The sequence below is a fragment of the Vicugna pacos genome, chromosome 13 (assembly GCF_048564905.1).
Source record: "Vicugna pacos chromosome 13, VicPac4, whole genome shotgun sequence".
Lineage (NCBI taxonomy): Eukaryota > Metazoa > Chordata > Mammalia > Artiodactyla > Camelidae > Vicugna > Vicugna pacos.
The window spans coordinates 5626855-5653870 of record NC_132999.1 but is presented as its reverse complement, the minus strand read 5'-3'; the positions used below and the strand labels follow the sequence as shown (position 1 = coordinate 5653870).

General features: G+C 32.4%; 1 protein-coding gene across 5 annotated transcripts in view; it reads left to right on the top strand.

The window, feature by feature from the left end:
- Positions 1-27016, top strand: part of PRKACB (protein kinase cAMP-activated catalytic subunit beta) — a 117777-nt gene that overhangs the window by 67625 nt on the left and 23136 nt on the right. For all 5 annotated transcript variants that reach the window (XR_012078994.1, XM_072974101.1, XM_072974103.1 and 2 more), the window contains 5 exons: positions 13087-13148; positions 15265-15393; positions 22271-22369; positions 23467-23549; positions 26324-26450. Coding sequence is in view for 4 of the 5 variants with exons in the window: in XM_072974101.1 (XP_072830202.1) it covers positions 13087-13148; positions 15265-15393; positions 22271-22369; positions 23467-23549; positions 26324-26450 (500 nt within the window). In the remaining variant the exon portion in view is untranslated. The remainder of the gene's footprint in view (positions 1-13086; positions 13149-15264; positions 15394-22270; positions 22370-23466; positions 23550-26323; positions 26451-27016) is intronic.

Genomic DNA, 27016 nt, shown 5'->3' with positions numbered 1-27016 from the left:
GCTTTGAACTATAATTCATTGAGAAATATGGATTTCATGATGAAATAAATATACCCATTTTGGTTTCAGAGGCTTTGTTAAAATTTTTCAGGAATTATTTTTGGGGAAATAATTTGTTAAGATGAGTAATTTGTGATGATTCGTTTCTTTTCGTTTTGGTAATACGGATTTATTTTTCTAAACATTTCTAAAAATGGTTTTTGAGAAAATATACTGTAGTATATACTGCAGTTTATCATAGGGTAAAAGCTGTTCACTTTAAGCCAAACCTGCAGCTAAAAATAGATATCCTGTTGTTAGAGGAAGAAATATTTGCTTAGAGCATAATTCATTAGCATCTTTTTGTTTAACTAAAAAGGAGGATGTTTGTAAGTTAATCTTTGAATCGGGTGCATGTTTAGGAGAAGTGTTATATGGTTTTTCGCTTGTAACAGTCTATAATTTATTCTAAAAGGATTTGGAATTGGAATTCAGAACCTAAGAGGGTTGGCTTTTTGCTCTATAGTGGTAGAATTCAAAGTAGATTAACCTTTTCTTCCATAATTGGGGATCATCTCATTATTGCCACTAAATATTTTTTATCCTGCTGCCGTATCACATAACCCTCTTCAACCCTGTTAGATATTTGTTTATAGGATGGTATTAGACATTAACAGAACATTTTACATGCAATATATTAAGGATTAATTGTTATTGTTATTATCCTGTTATTTTGCTGTTAGATAGCTTTTTCTGGTCTAGTGTTTTAAATTTGGGCTAAGATTATAAAATCAACATGTTAACGTTTCTTAGGATTTCTTGGATGTCAAAACTGAGTATACCTGGTTATCATACTTACAGGGTTGAACTTCCTTGAATCTAGACAGTATGTTTTTTTTCTTTGAAACTGTCCTAGAGATTTTACAATTAGGGGTGTTGGCCTTAGCCGAAGACAATTGTTACTGTTTCTCTATTGCTTTATTTTTCTTTCAAGAAAGCTGTGGATTATTCAGATAGTATTTTATATACTTGATCAGACTGGCCTACCCTTATAACCTCTTCTACCACAGGAATTACAGTAGTCATAACTAAACATTCTGACTTTTTCAGGATTGTCCAAGTTCAACTAATTTTATTCATATCATAAGTGGTTAAATGCCTTAGCCATTTCAAGAGGTGGAAAATTTCAAATGAAGTGTGGTTTTATTTTTGAAAATAAGCAAATGCTAGACCTTTTTATCCAGGCCTATAGCTATATTTGTAATATTTATGTGTATGTGGTACTTTTCTAGTTAAAAAGCTATTTATTTTCTCCTTCCTTGCCTATTAAATGTTAGGCTTTCCTGGGAATAGTTTTCTCTGGGAATCTATCTTTGGCCTTCTTTTAATGCTATAATTTATCTAAATGATCTCATCCATGCCCACATCTTTAGTTGTTACCTGAATGTTCAGTGCAAAAGTGAATTTTCTCTTTCCATTCCAAATCTGCTCCTTTTTCATTCATTTTGATTTTTGTTAATGATCCCACTCTCCAGGCAGTAACTTAAAACAGAAACCTTGTAGTCATTCCTGACTTGTTTCTCACTCCCCAGACATGCACTCAGCCATTAATTTCTATTGACTCTACATTAGAAATATCTCAAAAATCACTCAGTTCTTTTCCAGTCTCACTGACACTGAGAATGCTTTTAGATCTGGCATTCTACTGCAATGTAGCAGCTTCACTAGTCTCAACTTCCAGTTTTCTATCCTTCCAGACCGTTTCCTATGCTACCATTTTAAAAATACAAATATGCCCATTTATTAACCCAACATGAAAACTTTCAGTTACTCCTTATTGTCTGTAAGATTAGAGGTTAAACTCCTTAGTGGCATACAAGATCAATGATCTGCCTTTCTGGCTTTTTTATTTTATTTTTTAATTTTTTTTTTTTGCATCACTCATGAAATTCTGATCTGGCCGTATTATACAGCATACTATTTCTTGCTGCCTTTCCATATTTATATCTTTTATCATAAAAGTTCTGAAAATCAGCTATGCTTTTCAGTGCCTCCATCATTGACTCCATAGTGTTAGGTGATTCCTCTGTACTCCCAAAGCAAACTTACAGACTATAACAGTTACTTGTGTTCTATTGAAATTATATATTTGCATGTCAGTTTCCAGTCTCCAGCCTCTGAATTCTTTAAGTCGAGGATAGTGCCGCGTTCATCTGTGTGTTTCCGGTGGTTACCCTAGTGCCCCAAACATAGTAGTAAACTCATAAATTGTTGTGAAATAAATGAATAATTAAAACTTATCCATTTTTTACATATTTGAACACTTTTCTTATGTTACCAATGAAAAATATCAGTCGTGTGTTTTGATATTTTGGGGTTCATGTGCTTATTGGAACATAATTAGCATCATTATTTCAAAATCTCAGATAAAAGCTGATTGGCCTAGCTGTAGTTGAAGGCAAATCTCTGAAAAAGATTTGCTATGCTTTGAATTACAGGAAAGTTACAGACTTGAGCAAATGCATTTAATTAATTCCTCTTTCTAGATCTGTTTTCTAGATTGTAAATTTAAGAACACAAAACCGGGAAAATATCAGTCCTGGAATTAAGGAAGGGTACTTGCCTAGAAAAAGTACAGTATCAGATTGAAGGTCAAACATCAAAGTTTAAGTTTTATATTGAGTAGCTTCCTTCATGAAATAAAAATAGTTTCCCCCTCCCTAACTTGGGTGGGTAAGGCTTTTAAGAAAGACTGTGGGACAGATGAGTAGAAGATCCAACGCTGCTGATTATTTTTATTCTAAAATAATTAATAGTGAGACAGTCAGGAATTTGCTATTCTAACCAAGTTAAGAAAGTTGTTTTTCTTTTTCCAGATATAACAGGGCTCTTCCCTGATGTGGTGGGCATCACTACCAGTAAGGAGCCCTAAGTCCTGGCTCTGTTCCCATTTCTTAGAGTCACTGGATTACTTGAATGATAATGTAAATATGTGTTAACTAAAAGGTCTGAGAAGTTGTTTCTAACACAGCCAAGAAGGAGATGGGAAGATCCACTTATCTGGGGGGAGCATGTGTAAAGTTTTGAAAGGCTTCTCATTGTTCACAAATGAATAAATAAGAAAAGCAATAATGTGAGCCTATGAAAGAGATTATGCACAGGGATAAGTTCACAGCCTTCAAGGAGAAGAGAATGAACTTATGTATAGAAAATTTCTGTGGGAGGAGGGTTTAAAAATAAGAACTTACAGATAGCATCTATGTAGAATCCTTAAAAATTTCAAGTGAGCATGGAATCTATAAAATAAGACAAAACAAGAAACTAGGATGAAGAGAGCTGGGTGAGAGGCAGGAGTAAAAAAGAAACAATAATGATATGATAAGAGAAGTTTCTATGAAAATGACCCTGGCATTTGCAAAACATAAAGCTGCATTAGAAGCAGTGAAGAGCGAAATAGTCACTGGTAACTTAAATGGTAAATTAATGACGTAAAGAACTAACTTGAGAAAACTACCAGGTTGTAAGGGAAATGGACAGGATGAAAATTATGAGGTAAAAATTATGTTAGATAGCACTAGGGAACTACATACTGAATGAATGACTTTCTCTTAGAACAGATAATAGAACATTGAGGAAAACTTAGCTGAAGAAAAACCTACATGTATACATTGGAAGAGCTCATTGTGTTTTGGCAAAGATAACAGAGCACCAGCACCTAAATGCATCCTGATGTAAGTTTTGGATTATGAGGATAAAAAATGAATTTCATAAACATCCAGGTCTCTTTGCATCTTACAGTTTAACACAAGGTTTGTCTTATAAAGGGAAAAAATCCTAAAATGGGAGACTAGATAATTTGAAAATCCTTTTATACCAAAAGTTAAAGAAGATACAACAGCACTTAGAAATCCTGAGTAAAACGTAACGAGCATCCCTTCAAGTAAATGCCTGAACTTACAAGAATGTAATAGAAACCCCAGTGTATAAAAAGTGAAGTGGTAAAGGGCAGCCAGAGCTCTAAGGGGGAGCATACTTTGACTATCCTGAGGAAATTTTCATACCTTGGTGACCAGAGGGCTTTTGTTTTACATGACCTTACAGAGAGAGCCGAGTTCTTTGATCCGTGCACCTTGGGGTTTCTTAGCCTCCTATATGAAGCCAGGATCCTCAAAGGATCTTAACCTCAGTGAAAGCACAGACTGAAAAATAAAACATCTCCACTGACACAGGGAGGGAATAAGAAGCTTGTATTTTTTGGCTTGGGTTCCTGGGGACGGGTGGGGGTTGTGCATATGTGCGGGACGCTTCTCCTGACAGTGTCATTTACTGCTTTTCCACCAGTAGAGTTCACGTTTCAGTCTACATTAATTGTACGGTCTGAGAATCGCCAATAAAGTAAAATACCTTACAGTAACACTTTCAGGCTAGTAACACCTACAGGATGCCAAACAGAAGCTAATACAAAACATCCTCAAATCAAACCGTTCAGTTTTCTCACAGATAAAGCCCCACAGAACTTTAAGTTCACAATCCAAAATCAAAATATATACACAACACACACGTACCTGCAACAAATGGTATTCAGCAGATTCAACAGGGTTGGACCCTCCCAAGAATGTCAGAGAGTGGAACTGTCACATACAAACTGCCATTTAAAATTAATAATCATGTAAAAAAGAAATAGAGAAAAATTCTATGCACCTCTCACAGAGCCTCAAAATATATAAAACAAAACTGACCTGTTTAGAAGGAAAAATTATACGTATATAAGACTTACAGACTTATATAAAGAATTCTCACCCAGTAATCGGAGAATACACAGAAATATGTAGAACATTTACAAAGCTGATTATATGACTAAATATATTCAAAATATTTTAAAGAATTACTATACAGGCTGTGGTCTCTGACCACAAAGCAACCAATAATAAAAGACTAAGCAAATACCACAAATAATATATTGAAAGATTTAAAAATTCAAATAACTCACAGTCAAGAAATAACTCACAAATTTAATTATGTATCAAAACTTGAGATACAGCTGAAGTGGATTTAGAGACATTTTTAATAGGAAAAGAGAAGGACATTTATGATGTAAGTTCAAGTAAACAAGTCAGAGGAAGCACAGCATGGTTAATCAGAAGAAAAAAAAAAGCTAATAGACACATGAGCAAAAATCAGTTAAATAGAAAATAAAGATACATCAGAGCCAAAGTTTAGTTCATGGAGAAGACTTAAAACAACTGATTAGAACTATACCAATTTAGGATTTAATCATAGTTAAAAATCTTATTCAAAGCTTAACAAAATTTGGACGGGACAGTTTTACAGTCACATTCAAAAAGAACAAAAATTTTAATCTTGTACGCAATCTTTCAAAGAATTAAAAAATAGAAGATATTCTTACATGTATTTATCCTAGTATAGCTTTATAAGTAAAGTATGGGAAAGCAAATTGGTTAGAAACATGTTCTCTGAAGTTAGAAACAGGATGCTTATTGTCTGTGTCTGTCGTACTGTTAGTCATAACCTGCACAGTAAGATGAAAAAAAAGTTGGAGGAAACAAAGTTGTCATTGTTCACAGATATGTGATTGTCTGCATATAAAATTCAAGAGAATCTACCAGTGTTATTTTAGAATTAACAGAGAGTCTGGCAAGATTGCCAGATACTATAAGATCAGTATATAAACATCAATGATGTGCTATCTATCAGCAACAAACAAATGGTAATTTTAAAAAAAATCTCCCTTTTGCAATAGCAATCAAAGCTCTAAAGAATTTAGGAATAAATGTAGTAAAAGAATAATAAAACCTTTAAGGGAAAAAATTATAAAATTCTACTGAGACATTTACCTAATATTTCATAATCAGATATAATTTCATACCCCTTAGACTGTCAGAAATTAGAAAGTAAAAATTAAACAACGCTTTTTGTCAAGGATGTGGCTTATCAAGGGTATGGTAGTACTGTAAAGTGGCACAACCATTTATTGAGCCACTTACTACTGTCTAGTAAAGTTGAAAATGTGTACACCCTGTCATCTAGGGATTCACTCCTAGCTCTGTTCTGTCCAGCAATAGGACAGAATATTTGAATTCAGAACCAAATGGAAAATTGTTAGCATATGATTGTGGTAGATAAAATATTCCTCTGAGAAAAAGCTTCAGTGAACAATTAAGGAAGTAAAGTGCATTTCAAAGAGCATTTCAAGAATTGCCTGGGTCATTAGTTTTATGACCATAAATTTAGTGTAAGTTTTATTACAAAGTGCTATATAGGGAACATCTTCAATCAGACATTGCTTTGATGGCCTAGAAAATCTGCAGCATCCCTAGCTAGAGAGCCAGTTGAGAGAAAGCATGTAAGAGTGACTAGTTGTGAATGAGTAAGCTACATGGATTCACGGTGCATCCATCTGTCTATGTAGATACTAGTCAAATAAGTTAATGTGTTTCTTTCTATAATTTGATTATTTAAATATAGATATCTCACCAAGAGTTTTAAATTTTTTAACAGCGTAGTGAGTAACTATACTGCTCACTTGTAACCAAGATTTGATAAAAGAATTAACTAATAAAAAATCATAAGGAGAGGAAGGGTAAAGTAGTATTGCAATAGGAAATGTAGCCTTTGTTGCCTATTAAATTTCCAACCACTCATATCCTGTTTGACTTTGTGCAAGACTAATTAATATCTTAGAACACAAAACTAGGCATAGCCCCATCCACTGAACTGCACAAATATAGCTGAAATATAGTTAAAGTTGTTTTTTATACCCACTGTCATTTTAAAGGTTACAGTGAATTTGCTTTGAATGAACATGTTTGAATGTGGTGAAACAAAGTATCTCTTCAACAAAGTGAACACAATTGCTCTTCAGAATAAAGGGAAAGAAGATGATATTTCATTAACACATTTCCAGAGTAGGGTTTTGATTGGTTAAAAAAACAATACGTAACAAAAAAAATTGTGTTATCATTATATAAAGCACTTTTAAGTATGTGTTTTTCATTCTGTTCCTCATTGTGAATATCTAATGACCATATATGGATGGGTAACTTCTTGTGTGTATGTGATTTTATGTGTCATTTAATCTGTTTAATTTATTCTTTTTGATCAAGCACGCAAGTCATCAGAAGCATCTGGTAGGAAACCACTTTTTACAGAATAATTCTGTTGCTTTGTTGCTATAAGTTGAATTTTTATGAGGTACTTTGTGGCAACTGGAATATTTTATATTAGTTTACTAAAAATATTTGTAATACAGCATGTGTGTGTTGGGGGGAGCATATTTAGAAACAACAAATATTGAGCTCTAAAGAGGTGGGTGTTTGAAGGAGGGGTGGCAGAAGACAGACTGTGACAGTTCACTCGATTTACACTTCCCAGAGGTATTGGAAGGGATGGCACTTTCCGTTATTTGTTGATAGAATTTGGTGTTTTCATAGGTAATTTACTCAGATCCCATCCTGTTTTGTGTTTTCTGATATACACTAAATAATTTAAATAGAATAAAGCTTTTATTTATGTAGAGAAGGAAAATAAAAATAATTACAAAGAGATTAGGGGGCTCATGAATTATCTGTCCAGTTAAAAAAAATTAACTGTTACTACCAAAAAAAATACTATTAAGAAACAGTTGGTTATAGTATGGAATACTTGCTCTTTCCCTAATAGGAAATTTTAGAGGAATTGCCCCCTCTCTTATTCCCTGCATGGATAAGCCATCAAGGTTTAAAATATTCAGACCTCTAACCCACACTGTTATCCCTCCTTACTCCATCTGGCTCCCCTCTTCCTTAAGCAAGTGATCTCGCTTCCTGTTTCCCAGAAGAAATGCAGTATAGTGATTGTGCGTAACTCAGTTTACTCCCATTCCTTTCCACACATTGAAAAGCATCACCATGGCAAACTTCTGTGATTGGCCACTTTCCTGCCTTTACACTTCACCTCCCACGCTGCACTCGTATACCCTGCAGCTATTGCAAATCTGTTGCCATTTCCTGAAAAAACCATGCTCCTTCCTCCATGCCTTTTATTCAAGATCATCCCAGCCTATCTTCATCTTCAACTTTATCCATCGGAGGAGCTCTTTATCTGTCAAGATTCAGCACAAATGCTGCATCATCTGTTATGCCGTGCCTTAGCACCCAAGAATTTCCTCTTCTCAGCTCTAACAGCACCTTATAGTTTCCTTAGTTGTAGTCCTTTTCACATTCCATTATAATGGTCCATCTGTCTTCCCTTTAGCTTCTCATCTCCTACATAGTGGAGATATGTTTATTCTTTGTTGTGTTCCTAGAGTCTAGCTCAGTTTCTAGTACCACTGAACAGTGCTCATTAAATGTTGGAAAGATTGTTAGAACAGCACTAATGAAGTAAAAATACCTGAAAGACGCTGTTGTCTTTCAGAAGGGAATCAGCGATGTATTATAATTCAGAGTGTCTTTCCTACAATAGAGTTTTGAATAAAAAACAGAAGTCCAGAGATGGCATTGCAATAGTTACAGGATGTGTATTTCAATATATGCTACTTAATATTATTAGCACTACTGCTATGAGAAGTTAAAGTTTTTGTTGGTTGCTTTAGGGAAAATCAGAATGGTATTGATTTTGGCCCCAAACAGTAATTATTTATTTTATTTCCTTACAATTTAATTTTAAAAGTCTACCTGAACATGTTAGTCAAATAATTGTTTCCACCTTAATGTTTTATTCTATATGTAATATTCTGGGAAAAGGTGTATAGGTGATTTCGTGCTAATATCTTGTTTTTATGAGTATCATTTAATCAATGTTTAATTTATTTTTTGAATACAAGCTTGCTCCTCTTCAGAAGTATCTGGTAGGCAACTACTTTTAATAAAGCAAATGTTATCTTTAAAACTTTTTATTTGGTTGTTTGCCACTTGTTATGCTCCTCAGAAAGTCATATTTTTATAAAATATTCTAAGTTAATAAGATATTTTAGTTGATGGAAGGAATAGTTTGTTTGGTTTTATGTTGAGTTTTATCTATAGAAATGATTTATATTGCAGTATCTTGTGTGATATTTTAGAAACAACAAATACAGCACTGTGTAGTGGGAGTTGTACAGGACAGCCAAAGACAGATTAATACACAACATTGAAATTAGGTAACCCAGATTAATGAAAGATTTTTGAAAGAAAAAATACTGTTATAAATTTTGTGTGATATCTATCCATTTTAGCTAATATTTTAATTGGGTATTTACCCTAGGAAGTTTATATTCTGTGTTCTATTTTCTATATGTTTCCCTTCTATTTTTGGATATCCATTAAATACAATTGTGCTTTTATTGTAAAAGAGGTGTGAAGGAGAGAAGTGACAGTCATCTCATTACAAAGAAAACTAGAGAATTCAACATCCAGAGTAGCTGTAATCTATATAGTAATAGATTTCTAAACTCTTCTTATAAAAACGTGACTGATAACCTCAGGTAAGCATTAGATTAGGCATGCTGTAACTAACAACATGCTTTTTTAATAATAAACAGCAATCTAGTTTATCTAACACAGAACTGAAAAATGCCGAATAGATAAAGTCACTAAATGTAATTCATGAAACATTGCAGAATTATCCGAATAACTTGGAATAAAGATATACCATACTTGAATTTTTAATAAATTTTTCTAATGTTTAAAATGAACTCTATATTCTGTTTTTTAACTATGTTCTGTGGATAAATATATTCAAACCTATTTTAAGAGTGGTAAGAATTAAGTTTTGTTTTGTTTTTTTTAACGTACTTGTGCAAGTGCATAAAAATGATTCCTTTGTTTCTTCTTTCTTCGTCTCATGAACGTGGATGAATACTTCTACAAATGAACACTGGGTGAACGTATATAGATCTCTTTGGTATGCTCATTTCTTAAACTGAAGAGAAAATAAATTTATTTGGAAAATAAATTTAATTGAAATATATGCTTCTGAGGAGAAACTGAGTTAATTTTTGGTGTGTCCGTCTCACTTTTTTATTACCTAGTTTGCTCCGTTATTGACTAGTACAGAACAAAACATATTTGCTGAAAAATCCTTTGTTGAGATTTTTTTTCTTCAGGGGAGTTACTGCTCACCTTTAATAGGTCCTGATGATTACTAAGAAGTATTAGAACCAATATTATAACTTAGGTGTGCCGAGCTCCAAAGCCTGTGGCTATTGCAGGATATCACAATGGTTTAAGTTAATTTTAAATATAGATACAGCTTATATACTAGAACACAACAAGAAAACAAAAGATTTGAGACCTTAAAGTGTATGCTTTATAGGAAACTCTGAATTAAATGTGCTTCAGTGTTTGAATTTAGCTCTCTCCCACCACTCATTTTATTAATTAGTTGCCAACTCCTTACATAAGTGGATATAAATTTTTTAAATAACCAGAGAAGATCATTCAGAAAGTTAAATTAACCACTGTGTAAAACTAACAAAATTCTAAGCAAGCACATGTGGTCCTGGATCACCTGTTGTTTTAGAACTATTCATAATCTAGCATACTGTGAAATATTTTAATTTTGGTATTTGTCTTTATAAGATGTATATTTTGGTTAAGTAGCATTTTTACAAAGAGTTAATTTTGTTCATCTTTGCATCTAAATATTGCACATACAAATTAGAGATTTCATGTGTATATGTATATATACTTATGTGGCAAAAAGTGTTTCAGAAAAAGTTTTACTCATGAAACTATTTAATGACATTATAATTAACACTTATCTTTACTCTAAAAGGGAATCTCTTTATTTGTCGAAATAATTTACAAAATTAATATCTTTGATTCATATCATTTCTGATAATGTTCATATAAGACCTTTATGAGATTATTTGCTTTCTGCAGTATGGCTTGGCGATAAACTCAGAATACTGATGAGTACAGAGAGTATTTCAAAGATTTTCCTGAATATTCTATCAGTGAATGAAATTGAAAGAGTACCTAAAATTTTTCTTTTAGCTCATTCACCAAGCAGGAAAAAGGAAATTTTCTTTCACTTACCACCTTTGGCAAATACTGCCAGTGTTTCCTTTGACCAGTTACTTTTTTCTTAACTCAAGGTCCAATTAGCAGGAAGTGACTGAAGAAGCTGAAACTGTATGTTAGGAATATTTTTTTCTTTTCCTGATTCTCCATGTCTTCAAATTACAACTCATGCAGGCATCTGGAGAGTTTATACTGCTACTTGATGTACAAGTTCTATAAATAGAAGATAACTAAAAATATTTTTCAAAAGAAATCAGAGGTATATTTTGAGAGTCACAAGTTGTTTCTTAAAAGCCACAGTTGCATTTAGCAATAAATTATGTTCTTAATTTATTTTATAGCTGTCATTTCCAAGTCAGTGCCATATGCAGATATGTCTGCTCCATGCAAAAAAAAAAAGAAAGTCTTACTTACAAAACCACTCTTCTTCAGTTGTAACTAGTACATTAACTTTTAGAAGTAGAATGACTTGAACCATCCTAAAGTCAAAGAAAATGTAATAATTTTCCACCCCCAGAAGGAATTAGATCATATTTGCATAATTAGGTACAATTATTTTATTCATTGTTTTGGTGAATGAGATTTTCATACAATGGAAAGATTCTAATTTTAAAAATTATTTTTCTCAAATTTTCTAAAATAGGTATCTTGAGAGTATTTTACAGCAAAATACAAGTGACAGTTTGTATAAAATAGTAAAGTAATATCTTCAGAAATGCATGCTAGTGTTACATAAAATCTAAGACTCCACTTGATGCGTGTTCATCACCATTTTGAAATCTCAAAGCATTTAGAACGCCAACAACTTTCTCATTTAACAATGTTTTGCCAGAGGTACCTCAGTGGGGGTTAAAGGAGGAAATTATAATGTATATTTTAAATGCCTCAGTTTAATACTACTACATCATTAGATAGTCTTATTAAAGAATTTGTGAACTCTTCACTCCCACTTTTAATTTTTTCTTTTCATCATCGCCATCATTTTTACTACCTCTGAAATAAATATCAGTGTGCCATTTGTTTAGCCTTTTACTATTTCAACATTATTTAAATCTTACTTTCTGTTACTTTTTTCTTTACTTATAGATTCAGATATCAGAGGAATACTGGGAACTTTCCCAGCAAAAAGAAGGACTAAAATAATTACTTCTTGTTTAGTTAGGTTTTGCTCTCATACCTAACTATAGGAACAAGAATACAGTTTGTTAATGCCATTTTCTCTCTCTCTGAAATTTTTTTCCTATTTATTTTTAAAGCCCTGGAGTTGTTTTGTAAACAGAAGTCTTTGTTAATGACTTTGTGGGAAGATAATGAAAAAAAGGAAGCTTTTTACATGATTCTTCATTTAGCAAATCTAAAACTTCAAACCACAGCTCTGTAAAATAATGTGGCCATTATTGATCATTGTATAAACATCTGGTTTTGAATTGCTTTACTTTAGTTTACATTTTAAATTAGGCATTTAGTTTTGTTCCAGATTTAGAATGAGAGTTTTAAGCCATTTGGGTTTTTTGTTTGTGGTTTGTTCTGTTTTGTTTTTGTCTTTGTGGCTATTCTTTGTGTTACTCTGTGGTTTTTCCTTTTTCTCTCTACCTTTAGTAGAGAAGACAAATCTAATAATATAAATTCTTACACCTGAAAACAGCCTTTTATTAAAATCAGTTATTTTTGAAACTCCGTAAATCAACAAAGTTCTCCCAGTGTTTTCAGTTCTTATGTTTAAAGGCTCTGTTAATATCACTCTGGTTTATTTTTTTTACGATCAGTATTTTGTCATAGATTGATTTCTAACTTTTTTCGTTACTTTCAGATGTGTTTTCAGGAACAGTATTTTTATTATCAGATTTGAAATTATCAAAGTGATCTCCATGTAGAAGTGTATTAGATATTCTTAGAAACTTAAGAAAATGTTTGCTGCTTCTTTAAAGAAATTAAATAGCTCTCTAGTGTATCATGGTTGTGAATACACATTTCATGGCAACATAGTTGGCCTAAGTCTGTGTTTTTTAAGCAAGTATAGTTATATGTAAAATATTTATATATGCAATGTAAATATTCTTACAAGTCATAATTTGTTTTTTGTTTTTTTTTAATATGTTTTCAGTGAAAGAGTTTCTAGCCAAAGCCAAAGAAGACTTTTTAAAAAAATGGGAAAATCCTGCTCCGGTAAGGAATATCTTTAATTTTCTGTAATTTAAAAATCCTGTGTTGAGTAAAATCATGACTCTTGCCCAAATAATTTGCTACTTCAGAAAGCTTAATTTTCAGGTAGCATTAATAAATGTAAGCTTAACATGAGAATCTTGCCATAACATTATATTTTGATTTATTAATAATTTTATTTATACCTAAATTGGAGTGGGAACTAATTTCCAGGACGATACCTGATTACAAATTTTGATACTAATTCCAAACTGTTACAAAATGTTGATATTTCTGATACTTTCTAATATTATACTAATTTTGATTTGTCTTTGATAGCATATTTATTATTTTTATTAATTATGACAGTAGGGATCACACTGTGCAGCTTCAAATTCTCAATCACAAACACTTGGCTGTTGACAACATATCAAGTACACAAGAATCCTTTCATAAATGTTTTGATGTGTTAAGTCCTATGTAATTTAAGTACTTTAGATCTTAAGTAAGATCTAAAACCTGTATATAAAAGAGCTCTCTGTACTTGCCAAAAAAAATTTTTGAATCTCTTTTTATAAATATTTAATAAACTTTAATAGTATATTAAATTTTGAAAACCTTTTTTAGCACAAAATCTTTATTTCAAGTATTTTTTTCACTAAAAGATATTTAATTCTAAATAAATGTTATGTTTTGGGAAGATGACGTAATTACCAGGATTTAGAGCATGAGATATAATTTAAAACATAGTCACTCTAGTGATTACAAAACATTAGATATTATCTAACATGAAGCATTAAGAGAGAGGTAAGGAAGATGGATTATTGTATGAAAAGCAGTGACTAGCAAAAAGAGATGTTCTGTTGTCTATTAATAATGTTCGTTTTCATTATTTGGGAAGTATATTAAACATTTCAATTCATTGTTGTTGATAAAACAGAAATTAAATATTAATCTATAAAATTAATTCTATCAGTATTATAAGGACTTCTTCTATATTGATATAGAATCTCATGGCAATTTAAAGTTATTAGAAATGGGAGTTAAAATATGTTGAAAACAGATTTTATAAATAGAAACCTAGAGTTACTTGCTTTCTCTGTAATGATTTATTTAGAAGCTATGATGTGTCTCCAAAGGCAAAGTTTGGTTTGCAATAGAGAATAAATCCAACTACAGTGAATTCTTGTAGTTATTCAGACTCCTTCATTATAAACAAGTCATATTGAGTCACATTTTTATTAAGTTTAACACCGTACAGACTGGCCCTTGGAAATATTATTTCCAAGATTTTCATGGGGACCTTTATAATGAAAACCTATTAAATAAATGGGACAGCAATTACCACTTGGTGCTGTTTAGCACATAATTTTTCCTAGTAATTTTCAGTTTATTGTGGCAGCAACAAATGCAATAGATTGATGCCTCCAATTCTTTGCTTCCATGTTATATAGTGAAAGCCAAACAAAGATGTTTGCTTGTAACAAAGCATCTATTCAAGGAGGAAAAGAGACTGATTATTGTTCTGGGACTCTGACTTTTGGTTATCTGGGTGGGAGTGAGGAACTCTTTTTATCTTACTGTTACTTTTTAAAGTAATACAGGGTTTTTACAACACCAGAGAGAGAGGCCATTAGGAGCTCTCATGCTGCTATTATCTAGGTCTATAAGCTCATACCAGGATAGAAATGAGAAAGTGCTTTCTTCAGATGTAACTCTAGTGAAAGGGTTCTGATTCTCAGCTTATCCATCCACTGCAGTTTGCAAGTGCACTGACATCGTGTGTCTTCCATGATTGCATACTTCTGGTCGGCTTGTAATTATTAAAATATGGAGCTAATTCATTAGAAGTCCAGTACTAGGAATTCATACTGGAAAATGACCTTTCACATTTCAGCCGAGGCTCTTATTTCCTCACATTACTGTTTTGTGATATGTCTCTTTCAATTAGTAGATCCTTTCTTATTCAAAGAAAAAATAGAACCAATAACCTCGAATTTCAATAGTTTCTTTGTATTATTTTTAAATGAATAGTTACAGATTATCTATTCTGATAATTTATCACTAAATCTATTATAGTTACCATAGTCTTCTTATGAAAATTTCCAATTTTTAAGTTTATTTTTTCATGTATATGTAGAATAATGCCGGGCTGGAGGACTTTGAAAGGAAAAAAACCCTTGGAACGGGTTCATTTGGAAGAGTCATGTTGGTGAAACATAAAGCCACTGAGCAGTATTACGCCATGAAGATCTTAGATAAGCAGAAGGTTAGTGTATTCACTGTTATGTACCTGAAAGGTAAACTTCGGTTTTATGCTCTAGATAATTGAACACATGCAATAGAATGACTTACCATTGCATTTAATTTCCACTCCTATTTATTGTGACTGTGTGATACACATAGTTAATTGTTTTAATGTATGAAATATTATTTCAGTATTTATACACAGTAGGTATATATATATTTACTAACAAAATATTAAATTCTATATGTAGAGAACAGGCATCTCTACTACACTCTGCCTTGTGGAAAAATACAAGGATCAGTTGCTTGATCCTTAGATTGAGCTAACAGAAACTTACTGATTTTATTCTATGACTTATTTTAATTGATAATCAAAGCCCTTTTGTTCAACATAATTGAGGTTGTTTAATTTAAAATGTAAGTTAAGCAGGGGAAAATTTGAAAACCTATGTACTATCATATATCAAATTGTTATGTTGTACACCTGAAACTGATAATGTTATCTGTCAGTTATATCTTTAAAAAATTAAAAAATAATTTTAAAGTATTTATCATATATTAGTGCTATCTAATGAATTGGGGTATCTGAATTATTCGTGCTTTAAATATTAAGCTTCTATTTTCCTAGTAATCATGATTGAGGGAAAGTAAGAAAAAATGGCAAATCTTGATATATTATCTTATAGATTCTACATTCTCAAGAGTGACATTTTGGTTTACTGGCATATAGATAAGAAAATGGAGGAGACAGTACTGAACTAGTAGTCAGGGTTACAGATAGTAGGTAAACGAATGCTATCCAACAGAAGTATAATGTCAGCCACATAGGTAATTTTAAATTTTTTAGTAGCTGCATTTAAAAAAAAAAAAGAAATAGTTGTAATCTTAATGATCGATTTTATTTAGCCCAGTGTATCTAAAATATTATCATTGCAACATATAATTAATATAAATATTAGAGTTGTTTCATATTCTTTTTTGCATACCAAGTTTTCAAAATCTGATTTATATTTCACAATTGCAGTATATCTCCATTCAAATGAGCTACACTTCCAAGTGTTAAATAACCACACGTGGCTAGTGGCTACCATATTGGACAACACATCATTAAACTGGTCTGAGGTTTCAATGCAACCTCTACTTGAAAACAAAAAACAAAACTGACATCTAACATGAAAAAATCTCTCTAAAATTAAATACACACATATACACATTTGTGCATCTTTGTTTACTGCCCTCTTTCACATATCTTTTCTAACAGGGCTTCTTGAAAAAAATAGTTTAATCACTTTATCCACTAACTCACTTCCTTTTTTTATTGAAGTATAGTTGATTTACACTGTTGTGTTAATTTCTGCTGTACAGCATTGTCATTCATATACATATATATGAATATATACATATATATACACATATACATACATATATGTATATGAATGACTATGCTGAACACCAGAAATTAACACAACATTGTAAGTATATAAATATATATATATATATATATATATCCCTTTTCATATTATTTTTCATTATAAGCCACAAGGTATTGAATATAGTTCCCTGTGCTATACAGTAGGACCTTGTTGTTTATCTGTTTTATATATAGTACTTAGTATCTACAAATTCTGAACTCCCAATTTATCCCTCCCAACCCCCTCTCCCCCTTGGTAACCATAAGTTTATTTTCTATGTCTGTGAGTCTGTCTCTGTTTTGTAAATAAATTCATTTGTGTACTTTTTTTTTTTTTAGATTTCATATATAAGTGATATCATATGGTATTTTTCTTTTACTTTCTGGCTTACTTCACTTAGTATGACAATTTCCAGGTCCATTAATGTTGCTGCAAATGGCATTGTTCTTTTTTATGGCTAAGTAGTATTCCTGTGTGTGTGCGCGCGTGTGCACACGCACACGCACATGTGCATGTACCACAACTTCTTTATCTAGTCATTTGTCCATGGACATTTAGGTTGTTTCCATGTCTTGGCTATTGTAAATAGAGCTGCTGTGAACACTGGGGTACATGTATCTTTTCACATTAGAACTTCCTCTGGATACAAGCCCAGGAGTAGGATTACTGGATCAATCAACTTCCTTTTAATTCTTTAGCCCACAACAATTTAGCTGCCTCCTTGTTTATCTCCTACCTCTTGCTACTCTACTGGAATGATGTTACCAAGGGTCACCAATCCAGTGATGTAATCACCAAGTTCAGCGGGCTTTTTGCTCATCTTACATGACATTTTAGAGCCTATGATGTGTTGACCACTCCCTTGAAACTGTCTTGTCCCTGGACTTCTTGCCTCTCGGGGTTCTTTTTTATATGTCTTTTTGCCTTTTCCTGTTTTCTGTTTGTTTGTTTTGATTTCTTTTTTTTTTCCCCTATTTTTAACTTCTGTCTACTTTTCTACTCTTTAAAGATAGCTAATCTTAATCTCTGAACTATGTGCTTGTCCTATTTTCTTGTTCTATATGAGCTTCAGCTCATCCTTGAGCTCTGCACTCCTAGTTTGAACAATCTGAGCATGGAACTCTTAGAGATCAACTAATTCTTACCCTAATTGTCTAGGTGGGGTAATTGGATCTCAGAGAGGGTAAGTGACTAGTATACTTGTGTTGCTAGCAAAACAACGATAAAAAAGTGTTTATTTATTTGAAGTGTAACTGACCTGCAATACTATGTTAGTTACAGATGTACAATATAGTTATTTGGTATCTCTATACATTACAAAATGATCACCACAATGAGTCTAATTACCATCTATCACTATGCAAAGTTATCATATTATTGACACTATGCTGCATGCTATACATTTGATCCCTGTGACTCACTTATTTTGTAACTGTAAGTTTGTATCTGTTAACCCCCCATACCTGTATCACTCATTCCCCCATTCCCCTCCCCTCTCAGTTTCCGTATCTATGATTCTGTTTTATTTGGTCATTCATTTTGTTACTCAGAGTCTACATATAAGTGAAATCATATGGTATTTTTCTTTGACTAATTTTACTTAGCATAATACCCTCATACCCTGTAGGTCCATCCATGTTGCTGCAAATGGTAAGATTTCCTTCTTTTTTGTGGCTGAGTATATTCCATTTTATATTCTGTCTTTTTTATCTATCCATCTATCAATGGACACTTAGGTTGCTTCTGCATATCTTGGCTATTATTGTGAGTAATGTTGTAGTGAGCATAGGGTTGCATATATCTTTTTGAATTAATGTTTTTGTGTTCTTTGGAAAAGTACCCAGAAGTGGAATTGCTGAATCATATGGTAGTTCTACTTTTAGGTTTTTGAGGAACCTCTGAACTGTTTTCCATAGTGATGGTACCAATATACATTCCCAGCAACAGTGTATGAAGGTTCCCTTTTTCCACATCCTTGTACTTGTTATTTGTGTCTTTTTATAATAGCCATTCTGACAGGCATGAGGTGATACTGTGATTTTGATTTGCATTTCCCTGATGATTGGTGATGTCAAGCATTTTTTCATGTGCCTTTTGGCCACCTATATGTCTTTGGAAAAATGTCTGTTCAGGTCCTCTGTCTGGTTTTTAATAGGTTTGTTTTTTTTGATGTTGAGTTGTATGAGTTTGTTTGTTTTGTTTTCTTTTAGGCTATTAACCCCTTATCAGATATATTGTTTGCAAATATCTTCTCTCATTCAGTAGGCTGCCTTTTCATTTTGTTCATCGTTTCCTTCACTGCAGAAGCACAGTAGCATCTTAAGACTTTCCACCTTGTACTAATTTACCCTCCTCATTACCAACAAAGTTTTTTTAACCATATCATATTCTTTCACTTACTCAGAAATTTTCCTGATGTTTATTAAATGAAGTCAGTCTCATTCACACAGTTCCTCTATATGTCCTCTATTCTCTACTTCTCTGATTGAAACTGGACTCACAGGAATATTTGGTGCTATGCTGAGTGGTACAGGGTAGTATGTGACGATCCGTGGCCTGTCTTCCTTATTAATAACTTCTCAAATGTTTGGCTAAAATAAGCCAACTGATGAGTAATCATTTATAAATACTTTTAAGTATATGTATTTAAAGTGACAGAAATACTAAGAAGTAAATATAAATTTTATTTGAATTGTGAAAATAAAACATGGACTGTACCTGTACTCCCAGGGGTATTTGTTAATTTTTCTCTGCCATTTTGGTATACTTCATTACCAAATTTTGAGAAGCATTGTCCTAAGCTATAACCAAAAGGAATTAGCCATCGGACTTACCTTTCTTCCTTCCAGTTTTATTGATACATAATTGACATAAGGCACTGTATAAGTAATTATTTGATTTATATAATAACATCATGAAATGTTTACCATAAGTTTAATGAATATTCATCATCTCATAGAGACAACATAAAAGAAAAAGGAAAAAATGTTTTTCCTTATGATGAGAACTCTTAGTTTACTCTCAGCAGCTTTCATGTATAACATACAAAAGTGTTAATTATAATTGTCATGTTATCCATTATGTCTCTAGTATTTATTTAAGAGTTTATAAGTCTTATTTCATATTTACCCCATCCAGGTAATGGTTCTGGGTATTAACCCTGACTGCAGTACTTCTCTGTCTTTTCCTGATGTTTGTTATCTATCCATCTTTAAGACCTAGCCGAGCTCTCACCTTTTTTAATAGATTATAGTAAAGACTGACATTTTTTAGCTTTCTCTTTATGCCAAGCACTTACCATGTATTATGCTACACAGTCACTTTCAAAGTAAGCATTATTATTGTCATCAGCAATGTTAGATGAAGAGTCTGGGACTCAGAAAGATTATGTCTAGGCCTGGTATGAACATTTTCTCCTCTGAACACTTAGAACTCTCACTTGGCAGTTATTCACATACTGTTATTCACATATTTATGCATCATATTTCCAGGTAGATTTTATGCAGCATGAAGGCAGGTACTTTCTTGTCTTTATCTCCATTGCACTTACTAGTATGCCTTATATGTAGCAGGTGTGCACATTTAAAAGTAAATTAGATTTTAATTAGTTAATTTTAAAAATTAAGTTAATTTAAAAATTAACTACCATATTTGCTTTGCCAGCTCATATAGCTTAGGTTCATTTTAATTGTTATGCTCCCACACACGTAGTGGGCTAAGTAAGGACATAATGTAGGAAGCCTCTCTGTTGCAGTTTTCATTATTTATTTTACAAGGTAACACATTGTTTATGTTTAAAAACCTGCTATATCATAATATATAAAAGTAAACACTGTGGTACATCTAGACAATGGAATATTATTCAGTGCTAAAAAGAAATGAGCTTTCAAGCCATTATGAAGCATGTAGGAAACTTAAATGCATATTGCTAAGTGAAAGAAGCCAATCTGAAAAGGCTATGTATTATGTGATTCCAACTATGACATTCTGGAAAAGGTGAAACTATCCAGACAGTAAAAAGATTGATGGTCACCTGGGTTTGGTGGGAAGGAAAGGATGAATAGGTGGGGCACAGGAGATTTTTGGAGCAGAGAAACTACTCTATCTATTATTATAATGGTGGGTAGGTCATTATACATTTGCTCAAACTCATAGAATGTGCAACACCAAGAGTGAACCCTAATGTAACTATGAACTCTGGGTGATAATGATAGGTCAGTGGAGGTTTAATGTCCTACTTTGGTGGGGAATGTTGATAATGGGGGAAACTATGCATGTATAGCGGCAGGAGATACATGGAAAATCTCTATACTTTTTGTTCATTTCTGCTGTGAACCTGAAACTGCTAAAAAAAAAAAAAGTCTATTAATAAAAAGTAAACACAAAGTTCAACAGTAATTCTCCAGCTCATGTTATATAATTTATTGTGATAAGTATGGACTAGTTGGTTCTGAAACTAGTTAAATGTGGACAGTAGTGATCCAGCCACTTCAGTGTTCAGGTGAAAAAACAACTGAAGTCCAAAGAACTGAAGTAACATCTGTGTCACAAAACTGGTTGACTAGAAGGCTCAGATTAGAACACAGGTCTTCTGACTCAGTCAGTTATTCTTTGCCCAGCATTATTTTTATGCTATAATTTTTATATTCTAAATTATGGGATGATATCTTTAATTACCTTCCTTATTTATGTTCAACTTCTTCAATCCTGTGACTGCTCCACACTGACAGCATACCTCTATCAAGAAAAAAATGCCTCCTTCTAATGATTTACACATATACAAGACAGTTTGTTTCCTTAGCTAAGGTCACCTTTTTTCTTAAATTCAAAATCTAATCACATGTGGGATAGAATCACAGTCTCTATGAAGTCAAGATAAGATGCATTCCATACTATGTACCTGATTGATTAGACAATCCAGTGGAAGCTTGATTAATTGAAAACGACCTATTATAAAAGCATAGTCGTTTTATGTCAATATTATGTTATTATGTGAATTGAATTTTTAGGATTTGTTCTTGTATTTATTCAGATATTATGAAATTAATAGATTGTTCATTTTTATCTACTGTTTTTTTAATTATTGGTTTTTCCTCTGTCTTTAATTTCCTTCCTTCTCAAGATTTAAAATCAATACCTGCTTAGTACGGTAATTCGTGGCAACTCTTTTAGTGGACTAGAAATTGTGAGCTAAGTATTTTCACATATTAATTTTTAAGTAATTAATTATGGGTTTCTTTCTTCTTGGCACTTGCTTCTTGACTGAAGTTTATAGTTGACCTTAAGACCAAGTTTTACCCCTCTGTTAGGTTTTTTTATTTGAATCTGACAAGCCTAATTGGTGGCTATTATTGTTGTCTTTGTTCAAGTCTAGTCACAATTTTGCTTATTCAGGTTCATTATTATATGGAAAGCTTTTCAAAAAATATATAGTAACCTTAAAATTTTGTTCAAATACATTAAATATATTTTTTCTCTCAATTACAGGTTGTTAAACTGAAGCAAATAGAGCATACTTTGAATGAGAAAAGAATATTACAGGCAGTGAATTTTCCTTTTCTTGTTCGACTGGAGTATTCTTTTAAGGTAAATTTTACTTTTATCCAAATGAAATATTTTCAAACTGATATTTTTTTAAAATATGAAGCTATAATAGGGATCTAAACTAGATAATAAACCTTTTATTTTTTAAAATATGAAGCTATAATAGGACTCTAAACTAGATGATAAACCTAGAGAATATGAATAAACAAAGTAAGTAACACATTTAGATTTTATGTAATTAAATCCTGTTGTGCTTAAAGACAGGTGGCATTTGAAAAGGTTTTGGTTCTCTTTGAGGAAATTGTTAAAGATAATGTGTAGTTTTTCATGAGATAGTATTATAAAATCAAGAATTTCAGTTTTTCAGAGTTCATAGTGAAATCTTATTTTGCAAATCTTACACTCATACAAATGAATACACCTGCCTACCTTTGAAGCAGAGTAGTCTTTGGCCCTTAAGTGCCTCATAATGTTGCACAAGATTTATTCTTTAGGTTGGCAGCTTTCCAGCTTTTTGGAATGATTTACTTGGTATCTCTGCCAGTTGATTTACATGAAACATTTTAGCCTTTTTTCTTTTTCCTCCTTTGCTCTTCTTTTTTTTTTAATGCAGGCACTGGGAATAGAACCCAGGACCTCGCACATGCTAAGCACGTGCTCTACCGCTTAGCTGCATCCACTCCCTCCTCCTTTATTCTTTAAATCAGATGAAGACCTGTGTATTTAGGATGATGTTAAAAATCATTAATCTCTCTGACCTTTTTTGGTACATAAAATGTAATATTCTTACTTTTTCAAATTGTTCTTTAACTTTTGCTTATACTTTAGCAGTAAGTCATTGTCACAGTGTTTAACTGTTCAAGAATTATGTGTTCCCTCTGAGATCAGGAACAGGAAATATCCCAGACTAATCTGTGGCAGGAATACTAAGGGAAGAAAAAAAATATGTGACCCGGTGTGGAAAAGTTAGAGCATTTTCCATTTATTCTCTGTTTCCCAATGTTAGTAGTCTGTCAGATAGATTTTTTAATTAGTCTTTTTTTAATTGAACATTAATTGGCATTATCTTAAAATATTTTCTTGAGAAATAATCTAGGTTTCATAATTTTGATTTATTTATCCTTTTTATTTGTTCCTAGGATAATTCTAATTTATACATGGTTATGGAATATGTCCCTGGTGGTGAAATGTTTTCACATCTAAGGAGAATTGGAAGATTCAGGTAACTAATAATTTATGCTCATCAAACCTTTATACGCTGTGTATTTGTTTTAAATCGAAATTTTAAGTTTTTGTCAGTGCTAAAAATGTATTTCATTTAATTTAGTAGTATTTTAGCTACATGAATAATTGGTGGAAATATTAATAAGAGGCCATACCATACTGAGTTTTAAAAATTAAATGAAAACACCATGATAGCAATGTAAATATTCTTCCAAAATACCATTGGTAGGTCCATTATTTGAAGAATTTCCAGATATCACAAACATTAATTCAATTTAAACCTGTATTTATTGAACAAATATTAGTAATACATCTCTGGGGAAGAGGTTTGTCTAAGGATGAAGATAAGAAAGGAATATATAGAAAAGGTAATCATGGTATCATAGCGATGAGATGGTGAGTTTGTTTTGTACAAGTTTAATTCTCCTTAGCATTGTTGCCATGCTGAGTTTTAAGCATCTGTATGTAATTTTAAAAGAGTTTGCACCTTATCATTAGGTTATTACTAATAAGGTTACACAGTTATTGAAATAGTTTATAGATTCTGTTAGCTTTACCTATGTGTAATAGTTTGTAAGCTCCTACTGTTTGTTAATAATCACTATTAGAATGAAGCTGAAACCAAGAGCAGGTCCAGCTTCATTCAATATATTATATATTGGCATAATTTAAATATCAGTATGAATTCAAACAGGATTGAAGATGGTAATTCAGTTCATGAAGAGATGATGATAGACTCAGATTACATAAGATCATATTCAGTAATGGGCCATCGTGAGAGTTATTTTAGTTACTGGAGGCCTAAGCCAAAATTCACTTATTGACTTAATATCTTTCAGGCTCCTAATATGGGTCAGGCACTGTGCTAATACAGAGTAGCTTCTGTTCATCTTAATAATTTTCTTTCACCTCCTGTTATCCTTTCCAACACACCTTGTCCAGGCAGGCCCAGAATCTTCATATTGCCCTGTGATAATTTAAAGTTTTACACTGAAGTACCAAACCTAAGCCTTTCTTCAAAAAACATTTTGTCCATTCTGTAATAACTAACATCTTTCCTTTGCAACTCTCCACACTCTTATTTAATGCTTGACTTGATAGTAAGAGGAAAGCAAGTTGATTGATGTAATTTACACAGAGACACTGTATTTAACCTTTCACACGTACTATATATATATATATATATATGTATACACACACACACACACTTGGAAGGTTGCTAACTCCTACCTTAGAAGCTTTGAGGTGATGAGAAGACTGAGTTATTGTTGAGCATGGCTCTAATCAGAATCAGTGGAGTCACTACAGTTCTCTACATAAATAGTAACCATCTAGACTTGAAGTTGCTACAACATTAAATGTTCCTATAGAATATGCTGCTCTCACATTTCAACAATTTGATTATAGATCTATGTAATGTTTGTGTACCTCCAATCGAACACCAGTGTGGAGATTAATATAAAATACTGAGTGTATCTTATACTTACGTTGATAAGTATAAGATGGTAAATTCATCTTATATTAACAAATGTATGGAGAAAATAGGATGTTTGACCTCCCAGGTCAAACATTTCCAAAATTAGGGATGTATGTTTCAATGACCAGGGTAATTCTTCAAATCTCCCTTTATAGTGCTCTCATTCCTTGTCATACAACATATGGCCTAGCTTGTTACAGTGTTGGCATGGGGCTGGAACTGGAATGGTATTATAAAATTTTGCCACAAAAAAAAAGTGTTTTTCTTCACATATTCATTTATTCAACAAATATTTGCTGAGCACTTGGTATATATCAGACTAGGACCTTGGAAATATAATGAGTGACAAGCAAAAAGAGCAGCATATACAGTCTTTTTTTAGAATTTCTATTCCTGGTGCTAACGGATCAAACTCATGCCAACGATCTTGAGGGAAATTCTATTCATAGTTAAGGTTGTTCACTGAGGACATAAATCTGAAAGTCATTGCAATTTATCAGGGGGATTAGCAGAATTCAGCATATATACTAGAAAATGAAACAGAAACACAAACTAGAAAATTGGTACATTCTTTTAGAGAAATACTCAGAATGTGACTTCAAAATAACAATTAATCTATCAGTTGATCTAATCTATGCATGCAAGAATGATGTGTATTTACACAAATATGCAGATTATACTTATGTTTAGGTGTCTGTGGAAACAGGTGTAGTAGGAGATTGGGAAATGCAGACACCGGGATTGTGTCTGTGGTTTCTGAATGGGATTATTGGTATTTTTATTCTTCATTAATAATTCATAATTTTTTTCTACAATGAGCATATGTCACTTTTGTAATAGGAAGAGCCTGGGTAAAATGGCAGAAGTCTGCAGATTAATGCAGTTAAATAAGTACTTAAAGCTTATGAGGAAGGTAGATGGAGCCTATCAACAGCAGCAATGGCCCTGAGAGACAACCTAACTGGCACTTTTCAGTCATTCTCAAGGTCAGACACAATTATAAAGACATCTTTAATCTTCTAATGTGGCCAATAATAATTTGAATTACAATGACAATCTGAGTATATATTTCTTCAACATCTGCTGCCCACCAGGAGTATCAAAGCATTATTTGAAGGTGATTTATAATTTAGTACATACTGGAAAATAACAATATTCTTTGTATATGCTTAAAAGAAAACAAATGTTGTTTGCTCCCAGAATACCTCTACCTTATATTAATTTTTTGCATAATCTACTAATTACTGTATATGTTAACCCATTTGACAGAAAATCAATGTTTTGTTTCTTTGTAGTGAACCCCATGCACGGTTCTATGCAGCTCAGATAGTGCTAACATTTGAGTATCTCCATTCACTAGACCTCATCTACAGAGATCTAAAGCCTGAAAATCTCTTAATTGACCACCAAGGTTATATCCAGGTATGACTTGAACACATTATATATAATGTGTTTGGGGAAACGCTAGGTAAGAAATTGTATGTGTTTAACCACAACTACTAATATTGGATTTTTTTTCTTTGAGGGAAACAGCTCTTCCTGATAGCTTAAGTTGAGCTAATAATTCTGCCGCTGTTTACAGAGAACCAGAAATTCCATCAGAGCCTGCTTATCTCTCCCATGATCTATACCTGTGGACTGAGCACAGGCTCCTGCATGAAGAAATAATAGCTGAATTTATGAGTGTTCACTTAGTGCCAGGCATTATTCTTAGTGTCTTATGTGTATCATCTCTTAATTCTGATAACACTGTGAAGTATAAATCCTATTGTTATCCTCATTTTAAAGTTAATGAAACTAAGACACAGCGAGGTCACACAGGTAGAGTTAGGATTTGAACTCAGACAGTCTGTTCGAGAGTTCGTGCTTTTTAACTCTACAGCGTAGCTGCCAAAAGAGCCTAGCTACCAGCACTGGACTGGTGACAGCATTTTCTTTCCATTTCCACTATTAATACAATGTGAGCATTCCTTTTTACTCGGCTATCA